Raw genomic sequence first — 24631 nt, forward strand, 5'->3', positions numbered from 1 at the left:
TGCGCTTCGCCTGTACATAGAACACCTACTAGGGCCTGGAGCTGCGCTCCGCGGTCTCAGTTAATTAAAACATTACACTATAAAATAACAGATACGTTAACTACTACTCTTGACTTGGCAAGAGCAAGATGCCACCACTGGCGGGAGCGGGATGCGACCCTAGCGGCCGCCCCACGTGCTGTTTCCACCGTAAGACGACACGTTGCCTTGGTCGCCCCACGCGGATTTGTTGCCACTATTCTCATTCCTCCACGTCGAATTACCGCCCTCACGGTTGGCCTCTCTGCTAGTGCCGCCTCCCCATGTCGAGGTGCCGCCATCGCGGTTGCCCCACACGGATCCGCCGCCATGACTGGACTTGTCGCCGCCCCAGGTTGATACTCCGCCATTGTTATCGCCTCCCGAGGCCCATGTAGAAGCACCCCCCCAGCTGGATTTGTTTCCCCACGCGGATGCTCCGCCCCAGGTCGAAGTAGCACCTGCGCCTTGGCCACCCCAAGCTGAGGCGCCGCCACCTTGGCCAGCGCCGCCCCAAGTGGACGCACCTCCCTGGCCACCCCAAGTAGATGCACCACCCCAGGCAGAAGCGCCTCCTTGGCCTCCGGAGTTAACTGCTGGCGTTTTACCTCCATCGAACGAGTTCCAGCCAGGTGTCATGCCTCCTGACAATGCAGAAGAGCCTGGTCCGCCGGCTCCGATAGGCATACCGCCTGTTGCCATGTTTCGTGGCGCACTGACATAGCTGGGACCAATTCTGGCATTTGGCGTCCTACCACGCCTGTTAACGAGCTCATCATACGTGATACCATCGCCACCTTCTTTATTGTAGTACATCAGCTTGCGTTTGTCCATCGTAATGTGCTTGTTTTTGGAGTGTAACTCGATAGTGGCTTTTTCCCCATTCACGTCTTTTACAATACCAAGTTGGCCCTTGTAGCCTGCAGAGCGAATTCTTACAGTCTTCCCAAGAGCAACGTCGCGGCCAACACTAGCTTGTTGAGCGGATTGCTGAGGAGGGCGCATTTTCGCTACCACGTCAGGATTCATCCTACTGAGGTCCATGCTACCAACGCCCGCTATCAGATTGTCCTTTGAGGCAACAGCTTCCACGTTCATTGGATTCACGACAAACACACCGGCATTTTCGGTTATCTTTTTCGAGACAATAAAGATCTGCTGGGTTTGAATGTACAGCACTTGACCTTCTCTACGCGCACCGACCTTTTCTACCACTGTGTCACCAATTTTGATTTCTCTGCCTTTATTATCCACAGTAGTGAGCCTTGAACGGGCAGTGTTGATTTTTTTCAAAATAGAACCTTTGGTAATCGTAGAAACCTTTCCTGTGTCGTCGAGGATTTTGAAGATATCGTGCCCAGCTTGAATAACACAAGCCACGTTTTTCGCACTGAGCTCAACTATGTCGTGGAGAGCATATTCACTTGAGGTTGGGGTCGAATCCATGGACTTGCTTAAGTTGTTTGCCGAAATGGTCAAGTTGGCTCTGGTTTGGTCAGAGACAAAGGTTACTTGTCCATTCTTCACCGCTAGCACAAGACCTGCATCTCCTTGATGGTCACCTCCTACAACTGTGACGTGATCACCGGCTTCGAAGATTTTCCGCAAGGAGGAAATAGGGAATTCTAGCGCTTTCATGCCAAGTTGTGGCAGATTCACTGCAATAATGTCCATTGATGTTCTTGTCACAAAACCTTTGGAGCCTTTTTGTTCTCCGCTCAGAACCTCAACTCGGTCTCCTATCTGGAAAGTAACCTTAGCGGCTTGCGCCTTCTTTATTGTTTGGGAAATGGTGGTCAGGTCTAGGTTCCCCTCCTTGCTACCAAACCTGGCCAACTCTTCAACCGAGGGCTGGATGTTCTTAGTTTCCAGGTATTGAATTCTAAAGGACTTGAACAAATAACCATCGACATAGTCATCATTTCTGTAGGTGAAGTGCCTGTCGTCTCTTTTGTACAGATTGGCCTGGTCCATCCTCAAAGCCATCGTAGGGTTAAAGAGCTGGGGCGGAGGCCTCTGGGCAAAAGTAGGTCTCTTCTGTTTTCTAGTGTTCGTATCGGCATCGATCTCGTCGTTCTTACCGTAATCAAGACGAGGAACAATTTTGAGTAAAACCTCTAAATTATTTTCACTAATTTGGTCCACAACAGCCAAATCTCCCTTGTAAATGCCCCTCTTAATGCGCACGTAACTTCCCTCTTCAAGTCTAACATCATCTGACTTATCTGGCTTTAACAGTAGCGGCAGCTCCTGAACCGGAATTAGAAGCTTTTGAGCAGGATAAATATCTGGGACACCTGTGGTGAATTTCTCAATAACAGACTGCTTGGGAGCTTCAATATAGATTCTTCCGGAATAGTTGTCTCTCTGAAAAATAGACATGATTTTCAACTTTTTGTTTCCCATAGACTTGTCAAGATTGAACTTCTTTTTCAGCAGCTTTCTAACAATCTCTTTTTCTCTTCCAGGTCTACACCTCACACCCCAAATTGTAGCTGTGTCAACACTAGGCAGCAAGAATCTTTGGGGGACATACCCATCCTGAGCTGCCGCACGATATTGCTTGGAGCTGCTTCTTCCGTAACGCTCTCTCAATTCTTTGGCAAGTTTTTGCGCATCTTCTTCTGAGCTCTTGTTCAGGTTCTGGTCGAGCTGCCGGTGGAGCCGATCGTCTCTACCAGTTGGTCCCGCGGTTTCTTCTTCTTCTTCATCGCCACGAGTGATGAAACCCTCGCGAACTAGTTCAGATTCTTCGTCATCCTCTTCGTCTTCTTCGTCATCGCTGACTTCTGCTTCGATATCTAAAAATCTGTTCCGCTCGCGGCGCTGCTTCTTCCTAGGACCAGCTTCGTCATCGTCATCTTCGTCGTCGTCGTCATCTTCGTCGTCGTCGTCATCGTCGAGTTCGCCTTCTTCCTCCCCAGCAGCTTGTTCATCCTCAAGTGCTTTACTTTCGGGCCCCGTACTTTCTTGGTTGTCAGTAGCTGCGCTAGAGCCCTCGTCTTCGGACTCACGAGGCCTTTTTTTATCGCCCGTTTGTGACTCTGCGTTTTCTGAGCTTTCTTGCTCGCTAGCCTTTGTGTCTGGCTGTTCTGCGCTTTCTGCTACTTGCTGACCCGCGTTTTCGGCTGTTTCTCCATTGGACATTCTCGCTTCGTCATTGCTAGGTTCATTCGTTTCTATTTTGGGCTCATCTGTGTCGACTTGCTGTTGCCCAGTTCCTAGGGCGCTTTGTGCAGCCTCGCGGTTCTCGGCTGTGCTAGCGTCTGTCAAAGGCAATTTGTTTTCGAGTTGTGACTGGTCCTCCCCTGTCTCTTGCTGGTGGTCTTTGACGTTTGGGTTTTCAACATTTCCGATCTCTGTTGCCAGGCTCGGCTGTTGATTGGTTTCTTCAGCCATTTTTGGTCTGTGAAACCTGTCTGAAACTGCGTAGTTGGCCTGTGGTAGCTTACACTTTACCAAGAGTGTTGAGATATATTGAAAATTTGACTATTTGGATGTTTAGTACACAATGATATCACCAACATCATATTGATATAATAAGGATAGTTTAGAACCATTGAAAGAATGTACGCTTCGCCATTCCCAGATTGGCCAGGGACTATGGAGAACGCTAGACTGTTGCATCAGAGCCGAAAAATTTTTCGCTTCAGGTTCGAAAGATGAATCTTAACTGCGCTTCTTTCCCGATTTGCGCGTGGCATTTTAGAATTTAGCTGAGCGCCTAACGTCTAGAGAATAAGAAGCGCAAGCTGCAGCCACGCGCAAGTACGCCACCTTTTTTTGTCACCGTTAGACTTTGATTAGGCTCTCGTCTTGGAATGAAGTTTAATTCGGATAATGATCAAGTTCTTAGGTAAAAAGAGTTGGTGGGCTTTTGTAAATTAGGCTTCGCGTAGGGACACACGTTCCGGCATAGTTCTTGGTTTTTGAAATTCGCCAGAATTCTTTGCTGCGCACAAAATCTTTGAAAGCCCTTATCACACAACGCCTGTAGCTGGAAATTTTGCTTGCGATGAAATGTAGTTTGTATCGGTCAGCCTCCTCGAGCTCTACATGTTGCAGGTGTGTGCGCCATGGTCTCAAAACCGTGAAAAACTCTTTGCGGAGAAGTCAAGAGCTTGTGGATTCAAGTGTGAGAAAAATCGCATTCTTAGGTTATTTAATTATTAAATGTTGTTGTACCAATTCAAATATTATGGATGTAGTCGATGCGAACGCCGCCGCATCCGACCAAGCCAATGACTAGTGTCACCCTTATAAATAGTCCCTCGTTACCGTCAGACTCTCTCAAGCCTCTCTCGACCGCCTTCAAAATATCTTGCGATGAGATATCTTCAACCGCGATTTCCTCGCGTGGACAAAAGAACTGAATTCAGGAGACCGAATAGCCTTTCTTACACCCTTGGGTACCTTGGTTGCCGTAACCTGATCCAAATAGTCAGTGCGGTAGTCTTGAAGTAATAAGTATTCTTTCAGGGCCTTGGAGCCTAACATTATATCCTCAAACCACTGGGTGTTGTCTGCAGCAAATCTTTGAATCGCGCCAATAGTTTTGTAGTCAATTTGAAACACTACTTCGTCTAACAGCCCGGTTTTATCAAGCGTCTCCAGCAGCTGGTGAAGGATGCAGTCCAGTGCCTGAAAATTCAAAAATGCATGCCGGAAGTGAAAAACGTTTTCACTTAATATTTGCCTGTACATCTCCGAGCACATCGGCAGTTCTATTTGACTGCTCATTTGTTTTAGTAGATGCACTAGCGTGCTGCGCGTGTCCTCTAGAAGCTCCAGGAGCGACCAGGCAAAGTCTGGAGACTCTGTCAAGCTCTGAGATTTTATTTTGTTTAGCAGATGCCTGGCATACACCATCCCCAAGAGGCAGTTGTGGCCAAAATCTTGACATTCATACAACTGCTGGTGGTCAGTGGGAGAGCTTTCCATACTCGTCTCCCCTCTGGCGCTCGCGAAGAGGCTGCGATTGCCTCTAGGATACATAAAAGACTCTATCAGAACATCAATAAACTCTAGCGTTGGTCCGGTCAGTGAAGCTGATAACTCATTGGCGATTTGATTGAATAGTAGCTGGTTCGCTGGCGATATTTTAGACGCTAACTCCACCATCTTTGCACAGGATGCCCGAAGCGTATGATTTGGGTAATCACAAAAACTAGGTATTGGTGAGGATCTGGCATTGCGCTAAAACGCCCTAAATGGCCCACATCTTTGAGGTGTATATATGCCACTTTGACTTCCCGCCATGAGCTCCGGTCTCGATGTGTCATTATGCATATCACAATGTACGCATTGTATACAAGTTAATTGCTCGTACGAGACAAGCGTTGAAGAACTTCTTATCTCGGCAGAAGAGAGCGCGCACTTTAGCCGGCCGTTCCTGTGAAAGATGTGTCATCTTTCGGGAAGCCGAGGATATTTTAGGTTCCATGATTCACCGATCCATCTAACGCCGCAGCATCAAAAAGGTTCCTCATCAATCTTGTGAACAAATGAGAGATTGGTACTGCGTTTCTGAGATATGTGAGTGGGAAAAACCTGCTAGAATCAAACAGCAAATTGCCCCGATTTCTTGACATTAGCCTTTTCAGCTCTTACATGGCTATGGTGTTTAATGCATTTCTCATGTGCTCAAGAACGGGGATTCACAAATGCTCGCGACAAAAATAACACGCTCGTACATGATGCCGTTTCGGAGTTCAGCGGCTACAGTCGAAAAATATGAATTTTGACATTCCAGGGCGCCTATAAAATGCCAGTGCCAGTGAGAAAGATCTTCTAGGCTGCCAGGGATGAAAGTCCTTAAGGATCTTTTGCACTCTGCTTAATTCTCTTTCCGTTTTATTACATCTTTCATCTTGTTGGAAGACCCGAGCGGCCATACGCGAAGACCGCAGTGCGTCTGGAATGGAAACGAGCTTATATCGCTAGTTAAAACACATTCGCCACAGTCTTTGTAGCAAGTAATAACGGGCTGCGCGATAAGGCTTAAAGGTTGCAGAGTTTGAAGCTCGTCCATTAATGTTCGAGCGCCACTGTTTAGGGTTCGTTATTACTGTGAACATCTACCCTTTCAAGAGACAAAGTTTGCAATAGTACCAAATAGGTGATATGGCTTCGATTTTAGGTGCGTCTCACGAACTGAATTCTTGGAACTTTATAATACCTGTCAGACTTTAAAACAGGTACAACTTGGTTTCGAAAATGAGCATCTGGAGGAAAACGCAGGAACAACCCAAGAAACACATACATTGCAACTTGATTCAAATAGCTGGCTTGCTAGAAATTCAATTTCAAGAGGTGGGCAGGTGGGTCGTGCAACACGCAAAATCCAAGTCGAATGAAAAAGTCCAGCAGAATGGCAGAGGATGTGAGTCTTTCGCTAACACTCGGCTTGCCGTCAGCGTCAGATACCAGATGTCTATTTCGTAGATGGGACGTAGCGTGCTGTTTTATCAGCATGCTATAGTTCAAATAATCCTTGAAGTTTACGACGACAAAACGTTAAATATCAGGAATTATGCAAGGATTTTCATTGACAAAACTGCATATCACGGCAGACATTATCTCTGCAATTTTGTCGCCGAAAGCTGCCTGAGAAGCATCTAGTGGCTCTGGCACCGTTCGCAAGGGACAGAAAAACATTCGCGTTTTACCGCTATTGAGGCTTAATAAAAGCTGTTCTTCCCAAGCAAAATGACACGTCCATCTAGACATCGAAATAAAGCCTTCGAATCCGCTTTAGAGAAGCTACATGTCTGGGTCTAAAGGTGTTGTTGAAAGGTTTGTCGTGCAATCAGCAATTCGAATGAAAACCCCCCTAAACCCCACAGGGCATTCAGAAATCCAAACTTCGGCGCCACCGAAATAGAATTAAACGTATCGCTTGAAGAATTTATCCAGAACAGTGAGTATTCGGGGTTTTAAGTTACAGCTACACTTTACTCTAATATCTCAATGGACGAAAAAGCTCCAGAGTTGAGCAAACAGCGGCACGCTTACACGTTACTTGACGCAGACCGTTATTTGTATCCTAAGGCTCAGACTTGGCTATGAACAGGACCAAGAGCAAGGCATATAACAGTGTTTCAGAGTTCCTCAATCCAAAGATCCCTCCTGAAATAGAAGATGACATCTTAGGGGCCTTTGCCAATTACAGTATCGAGTCCGACATGACTGCGCAAGACCTGCCAGAATACTTCAAAGAACTTCAAATGCCCACTGAAATGACAAAACTGGTCCAACCTCAGGACCTTTGCATAGAAGGTACCAAGGTAGTGGACTTTGATAAACTCCTAAAAACCACATTCCATTTGTTGATCTTTATGAACAATGCTGAAATCATAGATACACAGTGGCTAATGCTCGTTCAAGGCTGCGGCAGGGATACACAGTTTCCCCAAGTCACACTGAGGAACCATGTTCTTAGCATCAAAGACTTACAGAAGATTGCAAATAGCATCAATGTTGATGGCGGACACTTGATCGACATGATGAGCTGTGCAACACAGGGGAAACGGGTTTATATAACATGGATGGATTTTGCATATCTACTGGGCAAGTTAGGGCATCTAGTGTTTTGAAATCATATATTTGTGCAGCTAGACATATTTTGTATATGAACTATATGGGTTAAATGATATGCTTTGCCTTGAAGTAGTTGTGCAGATAATTGATCTGCCAAGCTCCGAGACTCACCAACACACAAATAACCATCAAGGAGAAGTTCCTGACTCTTCTGTTGGTCGACTCGTTGGTATCTCTGAGGCGCTCCTCTCTTGCCTTCAGGTATCCAAGTTCGTCCACAATTTCGTCCGTCAATTCTTCGATCCTGCGCAATTCAACTTCGACAGGCTTCAACTTTTCGCTCGATTGAATTTTGTTCCAGTCACGGGCTTGCGACCCAGTTTCGACATCCAACTCCACGGATCTCTTCAGGCTGCGCCCATGGACCTGCAAATGGTTCTCGAAGCATATGTCGAAAGCACCAGATCTGGCCGCGTGGAAAGCAACGTTGGTAGTGCCAGCGATATCTTTGCTTCTACGGGGTTCATTTCCATTGCTGTCGCGGATAACGAGGTTCAGAACCTGGCCATCACCCACAGATCCGTCGGTCTCAATTCTCACCACCACCAATTGCCCTTCGTTAATGAAGTCACGAACACAGACGGGCTCTGGATTTGAAGACGCCGTGATGTCGAAGTGCAGCGCTAGACATGTGCTGAAGAGAACACACAGCAGTGGTAGAATGCTGAATTGCATGCTGTTGTTGTATCTAGGTGTTTCAGAGAATTGTTTGTTTAAAGCTTTAGAAGCTTAAATTTTTTTATATTGTAGGCGTGTTATTTTATTGTGAACGCGTAGACTAAACAAAAAGCTATATGCGCAAGACAGGCATGCTCTAGTACAGGGACACTGAACAGGTCTCCCACAGAACTCGCGTTTGTCAACTTGGAACGAAGCTTTAAAAGCACCGTGTTGTTGATTCAAGAGGAATCTTAATTCTTGTTATTAATATGAATTTATTTACAGGTAAAGTTTCACTTGGCCGGTTGCAAATCCTTGATCTGCCACTTGCCATCTGACATTTCTGCCTCAATACGGGGCCCGACCACAGCAGTTACAGATGGTTTTTTGAAAAGGTATTTTTCTGCTGCTGCTCGGACGTCTTCAAGATTTACGTCCAGAAGCTGTTCTCTTCTAACTTGTCTCATACTGTCGGTGATTCCGTAGTTAAATAGTATGCTCCCTTCGCTGCTGGGGCTTATAGGGGCATCGACTTGCTGAAATATTGTCAACTTGGCTTCATTCAGATCGTCGTTTTTCCAGTTTGAGTTTTGCAAGACGTAATTGCCGCTCTCTGCGAAAACTTGCAGAGAGTTTAGAGGATGTGGATCTCTATAGGAATAGAAGGAAAACAGTCCATCCAATGCGCTGTACGTAGCGCCACCGCCGTATGCTCCGCCCTTCTCTCTAATCTCACGATGTAAGTGCTTAAAGGTTAGCATATTGCTGAGAACTTGTAAACTTGCTCCATCTCTGTGAGTGTATGGCACGCCAACCAGCGATTGGGCTGAGTAATGGACCTGGAATGGGAATTCAATAAGGGTGTGCTTTCCTTTTGAGTCAAGCAGTGGATAATCTCTGGAAGAAAATGTCATCGATGGACTGTCTTCCGGAAGAGTCTGCACAAATTGCTGAATCTCGTTGTCAGTTTTGATGGCTTGCTTTTCAGAATCTGTTGTAGTGAAGAATTCAAGGCCCTCGCTTGAAATAACGTAGCTCTTCAATTCATTCAACTTGTCAACAACTTCTGCCTGAAACAAAGCCGGCTTTTCTAGAATTGTGGACAGGTATGTGATCAGTTTTAGTTGCTCAACGCCGCTCAAGCTTTCATTAATTGCCTTAGCAGTTGTTAAGTGTGCGCCCGTAAAATTCCGAGCGAATGCATGCCCGCCCTCTGCAACAGATGCTGTATTCGATGCAGCTAAGGAACGGATCAGCACCTTCAACTTCTCAACATGTTTCACAATGTCTGTTTCTACCAAGATCTTTCTCCAGATGTCAAACACACGTTCTGTTTTATGATTCAGGGAGTAGCCTTCACAAATAAAGTTCAGACTTGGTTCACAAGTAATTGGGTCAGAATGAACTGCGACATGAGCGGAGACGCCTCCAGTGTGAAGCTTCATTTCATCCTCAATTTCACTATAGTGCTCTTTGGAGGTACCCAGACTAGTTAAGCAATCGGCAAAAATTGGCAGGTATGGATAGAGGTCCCGAGGGATAACCCTGTCTAGCGATCTCTTCAGCCTCAAATATGTGATTCCGTTTGTGTCCGAAATTCGGTGGAAAATATTGTCAGCTCTCTTGATCTCGTATGAATCTCCAGCACGAGGAATGTCTTTGATCTTTAGACTGGGGAGGCAGCTCAAATCCTCGGTAGCGTTTTGCTTCGCTTGAAGTTGCTTTCCGCGTTCCCTAATAACTTCACGGTCATTGCTGTCTAGCTGGCTAACCTTTGTTTCCAGACGACGTGCTTCCTCTGAATCCAGCATTCCTGAATATTTCTCATCTGCTTCCATGGAGAAGTAGAAGCAGGGCTTCGAGAGAATCTGGTCTCTGATAATCTCGCGGAAAACCTCATCACCCTTTGCAGCCCAGTCGGCTCTGAATTGAGACAGAATATCATCAAAGACTAAATGATCAAATGGATCAGTTTTATTTGTCCATCCAGGGACAAGTGAGTATAGAAGCTGTAGCCCAAAGTCAGCCTTTTGGTTTTTCTTGGAGAGCTCCAACTGTTGGATAATAGCTTCGATTTTATCGCTTTCGAATGGTTTTTCTAATGCTTCTTGAAAAACAGATTTCACAGTTTGTTCGAACAGGATTGTATCACTGCAGCCCTGAACACCAACCGTGAAAAAGTTGGTAGCTGTAGTAGACTCAACACCTGAATTGACGGAAAACTCATAACCAACACCTGACTCGATCAGCTGTTTGTATAGAGGAGTAGAGTGGCCCTCCATCAAAAGATTCCCAAGAACTTTCAAGAGAAATGTCCCGTAAACGTCGGCAGGATCGCCGCATAGCCAAGTCATCGAAGTTTTCAGCTGTTTATCTGGGGGAAGCATAGGGTCAACCTGGCCCTTTTCAGTCACCCTAACATCAGAGTTCATTTCTAGAGGCTTGAGCTCTTTGTACCTGTTTGCTCTTTTTCCATACAATTTGAACTCTTCATTTAAGCGCTGTAGGGTCTCATCGAGCGGAAAACTTCCATAGGTAAACGTTTTTGCATTCGACGGATGATAGTTCTTGGAGTGGAAAGAAACCAAATCGGAGTACTGTAGGTCTGTAATCTTTTGTGGGTCGCCTCCGGAGTTGTTTAGGGACGGATAGATATTCTCTTGAAACTTGATCCAGAACTGGTAGTTCGAGCTTGAGGTCTGCCCCTTCATCTCATTGTAAACAACACCCTTGAATACAATGTCGCTCTTTGGGTCATCCAGATTGGTGTGCTCAAGCCTCCAGCCCTCTTGTAGAAAGTCCTCGTGCTTTAAAAGCGGCTTGAAAGTGGCGTCCAGGTATACATCTCTCAGGTTAGCAAAGTCTGCCTTGTTTGCAGTAGCAAAAGGATAGAACGTGTAGTCATGGCCTGTCATGGCGTTCATGAAGTTCGCCAAGGATCGGTTTAGCATCTTGAAGAAAGGGTCTCTTACAGGGTATTTCTCTGACCCACAGAGGGTGGTGTGTTCCAAAATGTGGGGCACGCCAGAGGCGTCCGGGGGGTTGGTCTTGAACGCAACGCTAAACACGTTGTTCCTGTCGTCTCTGTCGATGTGGAGGTGTTGGGCTCCTGTCTGCAGATGCTTCAAGTCTACGGCGACGAACCTCATCTCAGGCACAGGAAGAACGCGGTTGATTTCATAACCGTGGAAAACTCCGCCCACAGGGTACTTACGGAGCAGTTTAGATTGGTTGAAATGAGATGCATACCTCCGAAATCGTAGCATTTTGTCTCTATCAGCCGTTCTTATTAAGTTACTTTAAGACTGAGAGATGAACCGCTCTTTGCCAAAACTTTCGTAGTTAGGTATTATAGCTTGGTCTAGCCTTAAGCACTACTAAGACAAATGACAAATATTTGCCGCCTGTCAGCGTCGCTTTATGTGCGCTATTGTTAATTCTAGGGTGAATTAAGCCACACGCCAACAGCATGGTGCCAATACAGCAGTTAATCAATTTTTCTCCTAAAAGTTCTAGGTTTTATGAAGAAATCCCAGTATTCGCGGTGCAGTCTCTATCTAGCGGCTTGTAGGTGCAGATGAAAGAGAAAATTAGCAGCTAACAAATAATTTTCTTTGGCTCTAGCTCTAGTCAAAGTTGCCTTGTTCCAAATATTAAAGCTTGAGCTCTCAAAAACAATTAGTTTTCATTATAAAACTGTAGCCATCGGCACCGCGAGTTGAAGCTCAGAATCACATACTAGAAAGGCTGGGAAATCATGCTAGATTAACCAGCGGGTTCAGCATGACGATGGTATAACAAGATTATTGTTGACACGGTTTGATCAGAAAGGAGAAAAGCACCCTCTGGAGGTGATTGCTAAAAGCCATTAGCGTTCATGGAACGCTATTTTCGTGCTCTCATCGGTGCGCCGCGTGCTTGGCGTCCTCATTTTGGTTTCGCATTTGCTTTCTACGCAAGCAGAGCTCGCTCGCCAATTGGCCCACCGGAAACAAAGGTGTTAAGCGGCGCTGAGAAATAATCTCCGCGAGAACTCTCTTGGTCACGTGTATATCAGAGGCAATGGAAAATCCGTACTTTACGAGCCCTCCAGAGGCAGCAAATTTTTTTATAAAAGCGCGATCTTCTACCATCTGTCTTGCCACCCATCTCAAACACTCTTTTCAGTTGAATCAAGTACACATTATGTCCGAAGAATACCAACAACCTCCTGTTGAGGAAACCGAGCAACAAGCTCCATCAACCATCGAGTCCCAGGGTGCCCCTGCCGCTGAGGCTTCCGAAGCTGCCCAGGCCGCAGCTCCCGTTGAGGCTTCTGACGTTCCAGAGTCCCACGAGGCTCCACAGGCCCGTGCTCCAGCCTACCATGACAGCCACAATGACTACAACGATCACCGTGGCCAGCCTCCCCACCGTATGATGGACGGCGAGCTGTCGACTACAAGACTGTTTGTGAGACCATTCCCATTCGATGTCCAGGACTCTGAGCTCAACGAGATCTTTGCTCCTTTCGGCCCTATGAAGGAGGTCAAGATTCTCAACGGCTTCGCCTTCGTTGAGTTCGAAGAGGCCGACTCGGCTGCTAGAGCTATCGAGGAGGTCAACGGTAAGAGTTTCGCAAACCAGCCTCTAGAGGTCGTTTACTCTAAGGTGCAGCCTCCTAGATACCGCATGATCCTCAGAAACCTGCCAGACGGTGTCGCTTGGCAAGAGCTGAAGGATTTGGCCCGTGAGAACAACTTGGAGACCACTTTCTCCAGTGTCAACACAAGAGAGTTCGACGGTACTGGTGCGCTAGAGTTCCCATCCGAAGAGATTTTGGAGGACGCTCTGCAAAAGCTGAACAACATCGAGTTCAGAGGGTCTGTGATCACTGCTGAAAAGGACGACAACCCTCCTCCTATCAGAAGATTTAGAGGCGGTCCAAGAGGTGGTGGTTTCGGTGGCCGCGGCGGCTTTGGTGGCCGTGGCGGTTTCGGTGACCGCGGCGGGTTCCGTGGCCGTGGTGGTCCAAGAGGCGGCTTTGGCGACCGTGGTGGCTTCCGTGGTGGCCGTGGTGGTCGTGGCGGTTTCGGCGACCGTGGTGGATTCCGTGGCCGTGGTGGTCCAAGAGGTGGCTTCGGCGACCGTGGTGGCTTCCGTGGTGGCCGTGGTGGTTACGGTGCTCCAAGAGGTGACTCTTACGGTGCTCCAAGAGGTTCCTACGGTGCTCCAAGGGATGAGTACAGAGGCAGAGGAGAAGGTGGTGACTACTATGGTTCTGCTCGTGAGAGATCTCCATCCAGGCAGTGAGCTGCCCTCTTCCTCCCAAGAATAGCACGAGAAGGAGGAAAAAATTAGGAATACAGGGAACCTCAACCAGTTGTGAGTTGTAAATTAAAAAAATAAAATACCCTTTCCTTCGTGCTTTGTTTGTATTATCTGGAATATGTCCCGTTTTGTTTGTAGTGGTTTCCATTTTGAGGATTTCCAAGTTTAGTGAACTAATATGAATCTCCGAGTGGGTGTGAATTAAAGGCTTCATGAAAGTTTGTTGAAATTCCCGTTTTTGAAGATTGTATTTTACTTGTTTCTGAAAGATCTCTATAAAATATTTCCCTTGCATAGAGTCAGGTTCCCCGCTACTGCTCCCTTTTTGGCCTTAGTTGAACTCTTGATACAGTCTCTTCCGCGACATGCAGTGATGCGGACGGCAGAAGTTTCGGTCCATGTTTTGCCCTACTAACGCATTTATAAAAGCAGCATTTATTTCCCGTAGCTGGTCTACAATGGTTGAAGCTGGCCTCCACGGGGGGCCCTGCTTGAATCAACTTGTGTATTATACGTAATCTAGTCAAGCATGCATTTTTTGACAGTATTCAAAGCTTATTCACTTTCGTATTCAGCATCCTCTAAATACTCTACCAAAATACTACCGTTGGGCCAAATTTGTGAGGTGTCTTTGATCAAAACGTCTTTATCATTAGGGAGCTTGAACCTGGGGAATGGCGTAACTAGCTCAAAGTCAATATCCAGCTCAACTTCGCAATCGGGCGTACTCCATTTTGGCAATTCATTTTGCAGTATTTGAGACAATTCTTCAGGCTGGCTATCAATACGCAAGTCTTCGATATTACGCTCGTCTTTGAAGCAAAGGACATCCTCGTCTTGTGCCATTTCCTTTACCTTTGTAGCCATGCATTGTAAAACATGGTCCTTGTTGAAACTTTCGAGATCCAAGAAGAGAAAGCACTTCGCAACCCTGTATATGTACTCAAGCGTGCTAACGCCGGTGAACTTCTTCACAAAACGCCTTCCATTTGGAGTTCGGATTTGAAGAGTAGCGTGTTTTTCCTGCGTTATATTAGAGGAAGTCAAGGACTCTAAATGCTCCAGACAAAAGCTCAAAATACGAAGCTTTTGAATGGTTTGAGTAGTTTTAAACTCCATTTCCTTTATTAATTCAGCTTCGCGCTTGAGTTTTGCCTCTTCTTCAGCCGCTTGACGTCTCTGCTCCTTTTCTTGATCCTGCTTCAGGGATTCTTGATAGGCTTGATCTTGCATCTGCTTTATTTCCCTAGCCATCCTCAGTTCCTCCTGCTCACTTCTGCTAACAATAAGTTCTGCGCTATGTCTCTCAACAATAATTTTGAGTGAGTTCTGGAATTTTCTTAGAGTGCTAACCTTCAGCCTACTCAAGACTGACATTCGCGTAGCTCCGTTTACGGAGTCTTTAGAATTTAGTACGTTACCAATGAGAAGGCACTCGGGTGTATATCTGAGTTTCAGCTGTTTGGTAAGACTCCACATCTCCATGTCTTGGGCTAAGCGCATGTAGATCACCAGGTTTTCCGAATGCTCACGGAGAATTTGAAGAGTAGAAGGATCGTTGAGTATTGATTCAAGAAAGAGCCGCGAATTAGCGTCCCTAGCGCCAGCCTCGTCCGTCTCCACATCTCCAAGGCAGACAACCAACAAGAACTTAAACTCTTTTTCGCATTCGTCATAAACTTCATTAAAAGGCTTTGAGCTGACGAGCGATGACAGCTCCGTGTTCCCGTTGAAAATCGATTCCAGTGTCTCATGTATTGATCCCACATTTTCTGAAGGACTTTCAGGAACTCTGTGGATGTGGTTTGTATTCACACCCTCTGTTCTGAAACCAAAAGAGATGATGCTCCAGAGTAGAGTGAAGATTCCGGTACCGATCTTGAAAAGAACTTTTGGGAGGAGCACTAACAGGAAAAGGGCTGGATGTGTACTGAATTCTTCGGGTCGCTTGTCCAAACCTGCGTAGCGGAACTTTTCTTTGAAATCCAGGGGGAGCCTTTTGACGAGCGGCAGGCGAGGCACCAACGAAGCAGTGTCGCCAAACATAAACGGCGTGACAGGGTTCGAAGGCCGCTGCGGAATGGGTGGAGTGTGTGGGCGCGCAGCGACTGGGGGAGGGTTTAGGTTTTCTTGCCAATTGCCGTCAAAGTAGCGGCTCAGCGCCGGTTCAAGCTGCCAGCCGTGATCTTGCAGAAGTTTGACGATCTGAGGCAAACTCTCTTCGGGAAACGTGGTAATTACCTGGAAGTTGTTCAGTTTCTCCTCCTCATCGTGAGAAAGGTGGATCTCTTGATCGCCATGCTGAATTACGGGCATTTGCGATGCTTATTTTCTCAAAAGTACACAGTTAGGGTTTCGCCCTGCACCTTATATAGACCTCATTGTTGAACATTATACGGCGAAATCAACAAACACGACGTGGCATCATTCTGGACATGCTAGACTTATTGGCGTTCCACGATCACATACCAGTTGTCTTTCTCGTAGCCGGCACCTACTACTTTACCTCCGGCACTCACGCAGTCTTCCTCGAGTTCGCCTTCTTTGTAGAGATGGTAATACCTATACTTGGTGTTCGCATTGTCCGCGTCGACTTGCTCGCGCCGCGCGCGTTCTTGGGCCTCATTCTCGGCAGCTCTCTTTGATTGCTGTTCTTCTCTCCAATGCGCCAGGAACGCAGCCCTGTCTTGCGGAGCAACGGTGCTCAAATCCGGCTTCTCTGGCTTGGCTTTCTTCGTGGATTTCGTCTCCTGTTCGTTCTTGGCGTGCTTGCCCTGAAGAACCCACGGCACTAGCACGTCCTGCTCCATTCCCTCGTGATAACCTCTGCGCGAGCCAGCCTGCTCAAGGGCCCAGCAGTAGATGAGCGCTCGGCCCTGCGGCCGCACTTTGCTCAGAATATGATTTATCGCCGCTACCCGGCGCTCGCGCGTCGACCAGTGGTGCACGACAGCAATGGAGATGGCGAAGTCGAACGTCGCGTCTCTGTGCGGCAACTGCATCCCATCCGCGACCAAGACATTGAATTTGCCGTCCAACGCGTGCGCGCACTCAATGAGCCCGGATGATCGGTCTGAGCCTATTATAAACACATTGGGGTTCACGTTCAAATACTTTCCGTTACCACATCCAACATCGATGCCTATGCTACCCATTTCCTGCTGGTTCAAAAACCTTGTCACCACGGGCCATGGCTTGTATCTTGTTTGCGAGAAGTGTGGAGCGATCTCGTTGTAGACCTCGTGCACAAACTGCTGTTCTCTAGCGGCTGCCATCTTAGAACTACTGTTGATGTCAGGATATGGGCCTCTATGCTCGCTACAGCTCAAGAATCGAAGCTCATCGCCTCGAATCGCGGTCGATTTTCGAGAATACTATTTTTCAACATTGACAGAAAAGACAGTGAGAGTTTGGAACATACATTTTGGGACAGAAACCCAGGTGGCAGTGCAAAGTTTCTGCGCAAACCACTGGAAACGGCACATTGTTTAATAGCGCTCGCATACACTTCAAATCCACCAAGAAGCTACCAACATCATTATATACGCGTCTACAGTAGCGAACCACCAGACAGAGAATGTAGTCTTCGTTCCAAACTGGTTCCACCAGATCTACCAGCAGTATTTGTCACTGGCCAAATACCATGCAAGGAACACGTTCGAGACTGAACGAGGATGCGTTCCATGCGCGCAGATTACGAGAATGCCGAGAAACAGTTCGGTCATGTTACACGTGAATGTTGGTGTTCAATAAAATTGAGGCTTGTCCTATTATTAAGTGTCAAAAGGTAAAAATTGCAGCTTTCGAAGAACCTTGAAGCCAACACACGAAGCAAGGCACTCTGAAGGCCGCACCACGATGTCAAATTTATGGTTGCGTAGGGCTGTAGCCTTTTGGTTTGTGGCGGTCTTTATTTTGGCGGGACTTCCGGCATGGTACAAGCTGACGACGATATACCGGGCTCCCTTACCCAGCGAATACATCAGATCGATCCATCAAAACATGCACTCGGATGTGCATATTGTGATTCCTGTATATGTCAGGTCAGACACGTACAGGTTTCCAGACGTGCACGACGCAATCCAGGTGCAGGTCAACGAGCTTCTGCGGTCGAGGCCCAGTCACGTGCAGTGGTCGCTGCAAGTCCTGGAGTATGACGAATCTGTCGTGGATCAAGACTCGGACTACGTGGCGACCCTGGTGCTCGATGACTTTGCCGGCTTCACTCTAGCGTACGATTCGAAGGAGACCCTGGTTTTCTTCAACAATGAGGCCGTGATGGCCAACGATGTGCCGTTTTTTGCGGCGCAGACGCTCGTCGAGCATACTTTTGGAGCCGAGTGGGAGGAATTTTCCGGTTCAAGGCCCGAAAAAAACACAGGATCTTCAGAGATGGCTATCTCCTACAGCCCCAACGTGCACTTGTCGATCTCGCTCTTGACTGGCGACGGCAGGCCAATAGGTTGGGACATCGACACCACGCTCGACAATTACTTTACGCCTCTGCGCAGATTCCTATCACCACTCGTCAACTTCACCGTGGACACCAGTATTGTGCAGTTCAATGATTTGAATGTCGGGTCGATACATTCAGGTGAGAACACAACCTGGCAGGACCTAGCTCACACGATTGACCTGTCAGAGCTTTCCTCCATGAACTACTACAAGGAAAAGAGCGTTTTGAACTTAGCGATCGTCTTCCCAAGTCTCGAGGCGGGTGAGCTATCATTCGTTAACGCGACCTCCCAGCGTCCTTGGCAAACTTTCATGGTACCCCGCTGGGGATCGCTCGTTTTGAACAAAGCACCTCTGCCTGATAATGTCCGGCTAACCGAGGAATACCTCGCGCCTGTCATCTATAATTTCGCAAGAGAGCTCTTCCAATTTCTGGGCCTCGCGACTCAGAGCGCTGACCTCACAACCCCATACGCCACGATAGATTCGTTTAAAAGGGTGACAATTATAAAGAACCTCGAGCATGGTGCAGAGACCCTTTGGTCCCTGACAAAGTTGACTGAACAATTTCCACAGATGTCAGTCCCCAAGCAGGTGCTGAGTGATGTGGAAAAGGCACTCGACTTACGCTTGCAGCTAATCGAACTCCTCAACAACCCCGAAAAGGGTGGCGATCGTACGTGGAACCAGGCGCTCTTGCTAAGTAACGAATTTGTTCGGGTTTGCGAGAGAGCATTCTTCCATAAGGAAATGGTTCAGCAAAACTTCTTCCCTCAAGAGCACAAGATTGCGGTTTATTTGCCTCTGCTAGGCCCACTCACCGTCATTATCCTTTCGGGACTGCTGAATGCATTACGCGAGAAAGAGGGCCCTCACGTTGCCAATAATTCTTTGACAGAGAAGGAGAGGTTACAAGACGACGACACTACGGTGGATTCCAGCGAGCGTTCTGCCGAATAATGCGCGAAACTGCAATATTAAGACATCTTGGAACACAGGAGCACCATTCCTTTGCCGCTAATTTATTGGCCCATTTGAAAAGTTGACTCAAATTTCTGCATAATAAGCCGCGTAAATTTGCACTCCGCTCTCCAGTAGCAGATGCAGACTTCGATGGTTTTCTCTTTCGCTCACTTTAAATTTAATATCATTTCACTGTTTATAAAAGCATATACACCAAAACTCACGTGGAGACTTACATCAAATTCACTTCGAGGTTGAAGGAACTTGTCATATCGTAACACAAGCGCGCTAATCATTATGGTTGAGCCCCAGGGGCCCTTGGATACCGTTCCAGAAGAGAATTATCCTCCTCTGCTGACTCAAAACAATTACTGGAACACTAAGCAGCTCATAAATCAAGTTATAAGTGAAGACCAGGAATATGTCACTTGGAAACTGAAAGATGTACGAACTGGTGGCACCATGAACGCGTATCTCAACGACTTTATGAAGAACGAATATGATCAAGAGGACGGCAGCTCGGCTGAAGACATTGCTGACGCGCATACTGCTGAAGCCCCGCTTCAGCGTGTGAGGAAGAGAAACGGTGGACCCACGGGCAGAGTGAGCAAAGCGTCTCCCATCAATTCTGTGCCCAAAAACGTGCAGTTCCCAAGGGATATATACGATTCACAGCTTGCGGCCCTACCGCAACCGCGAGAACTAGATCAATCCGAGCAACTGAACCTTCTCCTTACAAATTTGGACGAGGAACAAATGAACAGATTTGAGGTGTTTCGGAGAACCTCTCTGGCGAAAAACAACATCAAAAAGATCTCCAGTATCATCACTAACCAAACAGTGGCTGCAAACATCAATCTGCTCCTCGCTGGTGTGGGGAAAATATTCATAGGCGAGATTGTTGAGAAAGCACAAGAGGTTAAAAAGCGAAAGCTAGCGGCTCTCATGGCCTCCAGGTTCAGAGACAAGCAGATCACGGCCTACAGGCTGAAGAAAATACTGAAAAAGCTGACTCTAATGGTTGAGGGGCCTGATGCCTCTTACGATGATAGCGTAGATGAAAACGAGAGCGATCTCTGCGAAGATGACGAAGACGAGAACCTCGTGAACGAGGTCAACACCTACAACAGGCTTATACGATCCAAAATTAATTCAGAAGCTAGCAGGCTTGGTATTATTCGACACTACAACAAGCTTGTTAAATCTTTCAACGCATTGGACGTTAGCGTGGAGAAGTTCACAAACTGCCCGCTCCTTCCAGAACACATTCGTGAAGCTTGGAGACTTTATCGTGCGGAAAACGATACAGTTCCACAGGCTACATGGAGAACCCAGGGTGAAGGAAACGGATGGATGTTTAGATGATACATAGGTACGTTTTTGTGCAAGTTTATCGCCAGGAAGCTTCGGCCAAGATGTAGTGGGAAAGGATAATTTCCAGCTCCTCTATTTCATCAAGAAATTGGAGCGTCTTCAGCCGCATTTTCTCTTCGTCGGGCACGGATTGGACATAGTATTGCCACATTGTTACTATGCTTGTCGAATGCGGTGCGGTATTGAAGCGCTGCGCGTATTTTTCAGGGGAATTATACACCATGAGCGTAGGCATCTCCAGGTGCCGCGATTCGCGCAGGTTGGTTTGCATGATCTTTCCAAACTTGTCGGCAGAATCATCACCACCGATAGGGTCGTAAGAGATCCAGGTTCCCATTTTGTAAAAGGATTCGATGCAGTTGATAAGTGCCTTCGACTCTGCAGACTTCATATAGCACAACACGCACTCGCTTAGCACTAGGGTTGGACAATCTTGTGTTGTAAACTTTTTAAGAATTTCCGCTACCTGCGCGATATCATTGAGATCACAGCTTGTAAGGCAATACCGGTTCGTTAAGTATCCAGCCGTTTCCACTGACTCTGAGGGTCCGAGTTCACGCTGGAACAAGGGGTTGTTCTCTAGAATCCGAGACTTGAGCGCCACTGACTCTTTAAAGTCCAAGTCCAGCCACTTCAAATGAGGCACTTGCGACAGCATTTGCGTCATCCGTAAATCTGATCCGCATCCCAAGTTAACGACTTGAACCGGCGCCTCAGCGCCAGATTTGACGTGTTCTTTCAGAAAGCACGCAATTGCTTCGTCAATAGCAACGCTCCGGAGGTACGTGCCGTAGTTCATCACCGGCTGCGCCGACTGAACGGCCCTATCAACCTTTGAGTACGCCCTACGGCTTACGCTTTTCAAGCCTTGCGCGTAAGCCATGTGCAGCTGCACAAACTCGCCCTCTTCTTTTTCCTTGCCGGACACCTGCCGCGGCAGGTAATGCTTTGCAATCGCGCTGACTTTACAGGAAAATGCATCGTAATCCGTCTCTTGCACGGCTCGATCCATTGTTTATATGCGAATTATCACAGACAATTGAATACAGGGGGGGTAAGAAAGTTGTCGCCTAGACTTTGTAGACCATTTATAGTACCCTACTGGCCTTTTCTATTCTACTCCGGACTTCTCTTTCGAACCGCGATGAGCTTTACTATCAGGTTATTTTCCCGCTTTCCATGTTCATTGTTCGAATATCCATCATCACCAGATCCGGGTAAATAGTTCAGGGATTTTAATCTTTTTTTAATTTAGAGAGGGAACTTTCAGATGAGAATAGTTGCTAGTAACAGGATTGTGACCAAGTGCAAGCGATCGAACGCCTAGAGCTACAAAAGAAGCTCTTTAAGGCATACATTCAAATAGCATAAAGGTTCACACAAGTTCTGCCTGTTTTTTTTCGGGCTGTACGGAGAATTATTTCGCGTAGTTTTTTTTGCGCATTTTAGTTGAATTTGGGTTGCAGAGTGCGCCAAAAATCAGCAGTTCAAAGGCCCTTAGCAGCATTAAGCTTCATAGACCGCAACAATGGGAAACACAAGTTCAAAAGTGTCATCTAAAAAAAACAAAGTTAGTCGTGATAGCGCACCGCCCTTCGCGCGCACCGACACGTCACAATCCGTAAGGTCTGGCAAGTCCACGCGCTCCGTGAAATCTTCTAAATCAAGGCGATCGCAGTCTTCGCAGAATGCCGGTGCATCCGGATCTCTGGATGCCGCAGGTCCTGCGGATCCCAGCCGAGCCACGGCCGCAGCAGATGGAAGCGGCTCGGATGCTGCAATTGAGCAGGAGCCACTGCGGGCTACGGGCTCTTTTTCCAGAAGAAACAGTGTGGTCTCCGGGTTACAGCCGCCTCTGTCGAAGCGAGGAAGCAGCAGCAGCGTGTTTCGTGAGTCCGCGAATGGGGCCTCGACATTACAGAATAAGGTACACACGGCCACGTACGCGAGCAGCACCAATGGCGATTTGCCGCCTTCTATGATCCAGATGGCACCAAAATCACCCATCCTGAAAAATTCTACGTCTATTGGAAATCTTGGACCCAACACTACCTATCATGAGAACGCGGTGACAGACGACGAAAATGACGAAAACGAGTCGCATCACCATCGCCGTAGGTCCAATGACTCCAGGCGCTACTCGCAAAAATCGCCGGTTGCTGGCAGCAGAAGCAATAGCTCTTCAAGTAATCGCCGAAAGAGCGGGTCCCACCTCGAGCTACCAGATAGCAGTATGACGTCCGTGCAGCCCAGCAGGACGTCTTCGCATTCTTCTGCTGGAAATCATAGTAGAAAGTCGTCGTTCAACAGCTCTTCCGGCAACACCGCATATAGCACTCCTATGAACTCGCCAGGAGTCACGAAAAATTCGCAAGACGAATATTTTGAGGACAGCTCTGAAGCACAGAATGACCAAAGCCTACAGGCTAGCCGCCCTAGGTCGAGAAGGAACTCCATAGACGAGTACCCTCACGAAGTTTCGCATAGCGTTGATGTTGATGAAGACACCAACGCGTCAATCACCACGAAAACCATCAAGCGAAAGAAGTCTTTGAGACCGCTTGACATAGATGAGACTATTCAAAAACTACTGGATGCTGGCTATTCCGGTAAACGTACAAAGAACGTTTGCTTGAAAAACTCAGAAATAGCTCAGATCTGTAACCAAGTGCGTGAGATTTTTCTGTCACAGCCGTCGCTGCTAGAGTTGTCGCCTCCGGTGAAAATCGTCGGAGACGTTCACGGTCAGTATGCAGATTTGCTAAGGCTCTTCACTAAATGCGGGTTCCCACCGTCTGCCAATTACCTCTTCCTGGGCGACTACGTCGATAGGGGTAAGCAGTCTCTAGAAACCATTCTCTTGCTTCTATGCTACAAGATTAAATACCCCGAGAACTTTTTCCTTCTACGAGGCAACCATGAATGCGCAAACGTCACGAGAGTCTATGGCTTCTACGACGAATGCAAACGTCGTTGTAACATCAAGACCTGGAAGATCTTCATTGACACATTCAACACTTTACCTCTGGCCGCAATTGTCGCCGGAAAGATCTTTTGTGTTCACGGCGGGCTGTCTCCGGTTTTGAACTCTATGGATGAGATCAGACACGTCAGCAGGCCAACTGACGTGCCCGACTTTGGTCTTATCAACGACTTACTATGGTCAGACCCGACCGACTCGCCCCATGAGTGGGAGGATAACGAGAGAGGTGTTAGTTATTGTTACAACAAAGTTGCCATCAACAAGTTTCTCAATAAATTTGGGTTCGATCTGGTGTGCCGGGCGCACATGGTGGTCGAGGATGGATACGAATTTTTCAACGATAGGAGTTTAGTAACCGTTTTTTCAGCCCCTAACTACTGCGGTGAATTTGATAACTGGGGCGCAGTTATGAGTGTGAGTGAAGGTCTATTGTGTAGCTTTGAGCTCTTGGACCCCTTGGATAGCGCAGCTCTCAAACAAGTCATGAAAAAGGGAAGGCAGGAAAGGAAGCTGGCTAACCAGCAGCAACAGTCTTAGAACAAGATATAACTCAATAAATTATACAATGTATATACACGCTGCGTAGAGAATATTCCACCCTGGCGGAAAGAGCGGCATGAATTCCGTTCACGTGGATTCATATTTAATGTTAATAGGAAATCATCACTGATTAAACGCGATGAGATAGATGATGGCACCTTTTTTTGAGCCTACAGTATCCTGTTAATGGTCAAAGGCGTTCCCCGCAGAGAGTATTTTGGGTTCTCTCAGTTTATCTTTACAACATGCATTCTGTTACTGACTTTTGTGTGGTCTTTGGCACCAACTTTGAGCGCGTTTAAAACTGAAGATGCCAGTATAAGGAACGAAATAATAACGTTTACTCAAGAGCTGGTAGGGCTTTTGCCTCAGAGGTACTGGATTATTGTTTTCGAGTGTGTAGTTTTGATGGCAATGCTTTTTACCTACCTAGGATTGTGGATGTACAACGAGGATGTTTTGACGGCACCTCTTGACGACATGAGAACCATTACAGATAGCCGCGCGAATGTCGTGAAGTTTGCGTCGCATCAAGAATTCTTGGATAAGTATGCTTTCCGCGAAAGTAGCGGTGTAATGGATTTACCTATCACTGAAGTGTGCCGGGTTTTGTATGAAAAGGACTGACTTGGGTACAAGAAATGAAAGGTGGAGCTGGAAGCTGTCACCGCGTTGAATTAATATAGAGTGCACAAACGGTCAATTTAATATACATACATGCAAAGTGAA

The 24631-nt window shown here is 47.1% G+C and overlaps 13 protein-coding genes across 13 annotated transcripts; 6 read left to right on the forward strand and 7 right to left on the reverse strand.

The window, feature by feature from the left end:
* Positions 1-159: 159 nt before the first annotated feature.
* Positions 160-3417, reverse strand: SPT5 (transcription elongation factor SPT5; the record flags this gene model as incomplete). The annotated part of the gene is made up of 1 exon (XM_002555164.1): positions 160-3417. One exon carries the CDS (start codon positions 3415-3417, stop codon positions 160-162), a length of 3258 nt encoding a protein of 1085 aa, XP_002555210.1.
* Positions 3418-4329: 912 nt separating this feature from the next.
* On the reverse strand, positions 4330-5139 carry KLTH0G04026g (KLTH0G04026p; the record flags this gene model as incomplete). Its single annotated transcript, XM_002555165.1, has 1 exon — positions 4330-5139. The coding sequence occupies one exon, from the start codon at positions 5137-5139 to the stop codon at positions 4330-4332; it is 810 nt and encodes a 269-aa protein (XP_002555211.1).
* Positions 5140-7082: 1943 nt separating this feature from the next.
* On the forward strand, positions 7083-7613 carry RAD33 (Rad33p; the record flags this gene model as incomplete). The annotated part of the gene is made up of 1 exon (XM_002555166.1): positions 7083-7613. One exon carries the CDS (start codon positions 7083-7085, stop codon positions 7611-7613), a length of 531 nt encoding a protein of 176 aa, XP_002555212.1.
* A 49-nt stretch (positions 7614-7662) lies between these two features.
* ERV25 (Erv25p) lies at positions 7663-8292 on the reverse strand (the record flags this gene model as incomplete). The annotated part of the gene is made up of 1 exon (XM_002555167.1): positions 7663-8292. One exon carries the CDS (start codon positions 8290-8292, stop codon positions 7663-7665), a length of 630 nt encoding a protein of 209 aa, XP_002555213.1.
* A 278-nt stretch (positions 8293-8570) lies between these two features.
* On the reverse strand, positions 8571-11543 carry CYM1 (pitrilysin family metalloprotease; the record flags this gene model as incomplete). Its single annotated transcript, XM_002555168.1, has 1 exon — positions 8571-11543. The coding sequence occupies one exon, from the start codon at positions 11541-11543 to the stop codon at positions 8571-8573; it is 2973 nt and encodes a 990-aa protein (XP_002555214.1).
* Positions 11544-12339: 796 nt separating this feature from the next.
* Positions 12340-13569, forward strand: NPL3 (mRNA-binding protein NPL3; the record flags this gene model as incomplete). Its single annotated transcript, XM_002555169.1, has 1 exon — positions 12340-13569. One exon carries the CDS (start codon positions 12340-12342, stop codon positions 13567-13569), a length of 1230 nt encoding a protein of 409 aa, XP_002555215.1.
* A 573-nt stretch (positions 13570-14142) lies between these two features.
* UBX2 (Ubx2p) lies at positions 14143-15903 on the reverse strand (the record flags this gene model as incomplete). The annotated part of the gene is made up of 1 exon (XM_002555170.1): positions 14143-15903. The coding sequence occupies one exon, from the start codon at positions 15901-15903 to the stop codon at positions 14143-14145; it is 1761 nt and encodes a 586-aa protein (XP_002555216.1).
* Positions 15904-16031: 128 nt separating this feature from the next.
* Positions 16032-16862, reverse strand: TRM9 (tRNA (carboxymethyluridine(34)-5-O)-methyltransferase; the record flags this gene model as incomplete). The annotated part of the gene is made up of 1 exon (XM_002555171.1): positions 16032-16862. One exon carries the CDS (start codon positions 16860-16862, stop codon positions 16032-16034), a length of 831 nt encoding a protein of 276 aa, XP_002555217.1.
* A 583-nt stretch (positions 16863-17445) lies between these two features.
* On the forward strand, positions 17446-19002 carry GPI17 (GPI-anchor transamidase GPI17; the record flags this gene model as incomplete). Its single annotated transcript, XM_002555172.1, has 1 exon — positions 17446-19002. One exon carries the CDS (start codon positions 17446-17448, stop codon positions 19000-19002), a length of 1557 nt encoding a protein of 518 aa, XP_002555218.1.
* A 300-nt stretch (positions 19003-19302) lies between these two features.
* TAF11 (TATA-binding protein-associated factor TAF11) lies at positions 19303-20370 on the forward strand (the record flags this gene model as incomplete). The annotated part of the gene is made up of 1 exon (XM_002555173.1): positions 19303-20370. One exon carries the CDS (start codon positions 19303-19305, stop codon positions 20368-20370), a length of 1068 nt encoding a protein of 355 aa, XP_002555219.1.
* A 25-nt stretch (positions 20371-20395) lies between these two features.
* Positions 20396-21391, reverse strand: PPM1 (leucine carboxy methyltransferase; the record flags this gene model as incomplete). Its single annotated transcript, XM_002555174.1, has 1 exon — positions 20396-21391. The coding sequence occupies one exon, from the start codon at positions 21389-21391 to the stop codon at positions 20396-20398; it is 996 nt and encodes a 331-aa protein (XP_002555220.1).
* Positions 21392-21907: 516 nt separating this feature from the next.
* On the forward strand, positions 21908-23899 carry PPZ1 (salt homeostasis regulator; the record flags this gene model as incomplete). Its single annotated transcript, XM_002555175.1, has 1 exon — positions 21908-23899. The coding sequence occupies one exon, from the start codon at positions 21908-21910 to the stop codon at positions 23897-23899; it is 1992 nt and encodes a 663-aa protein (XP_002555221.1).
* A 189-nt stretch (positions 23900-24088) lies between these two features.
* On the forward strand, positions 24089-24529 carry GPI19 (phosphatidylinositol N-acetylglucosaminyltransferase GPI19; the record flags this gene model as incomplete). The annotated part of the gene is made up of 1 exon (XM_002555176.1): positions 24089-24529. One exon carries the CDS (start codon positions 24089-24091, stop codon positions 24527-24529), a length of 441 nt encoding a protein of 146 aa, XP_002555222.1.
* Positions 24530-24631: the final 102 nt, after the last annotated feature.

This window comes from Lachancea thermotolerans (assembly GCF_000142805.1).
Source record: "Lachancea thermotolerans CBS 6340 chromosome G complete sequence".
In the NCBI taxonomy this organism is placed as follows: Eukaryota; Fungi; Ascomycota; class Saccharomycetes; order Saccharomycetales; family Saccharomycetaceae; genus Lachancea; species Lachancea thermotolerans.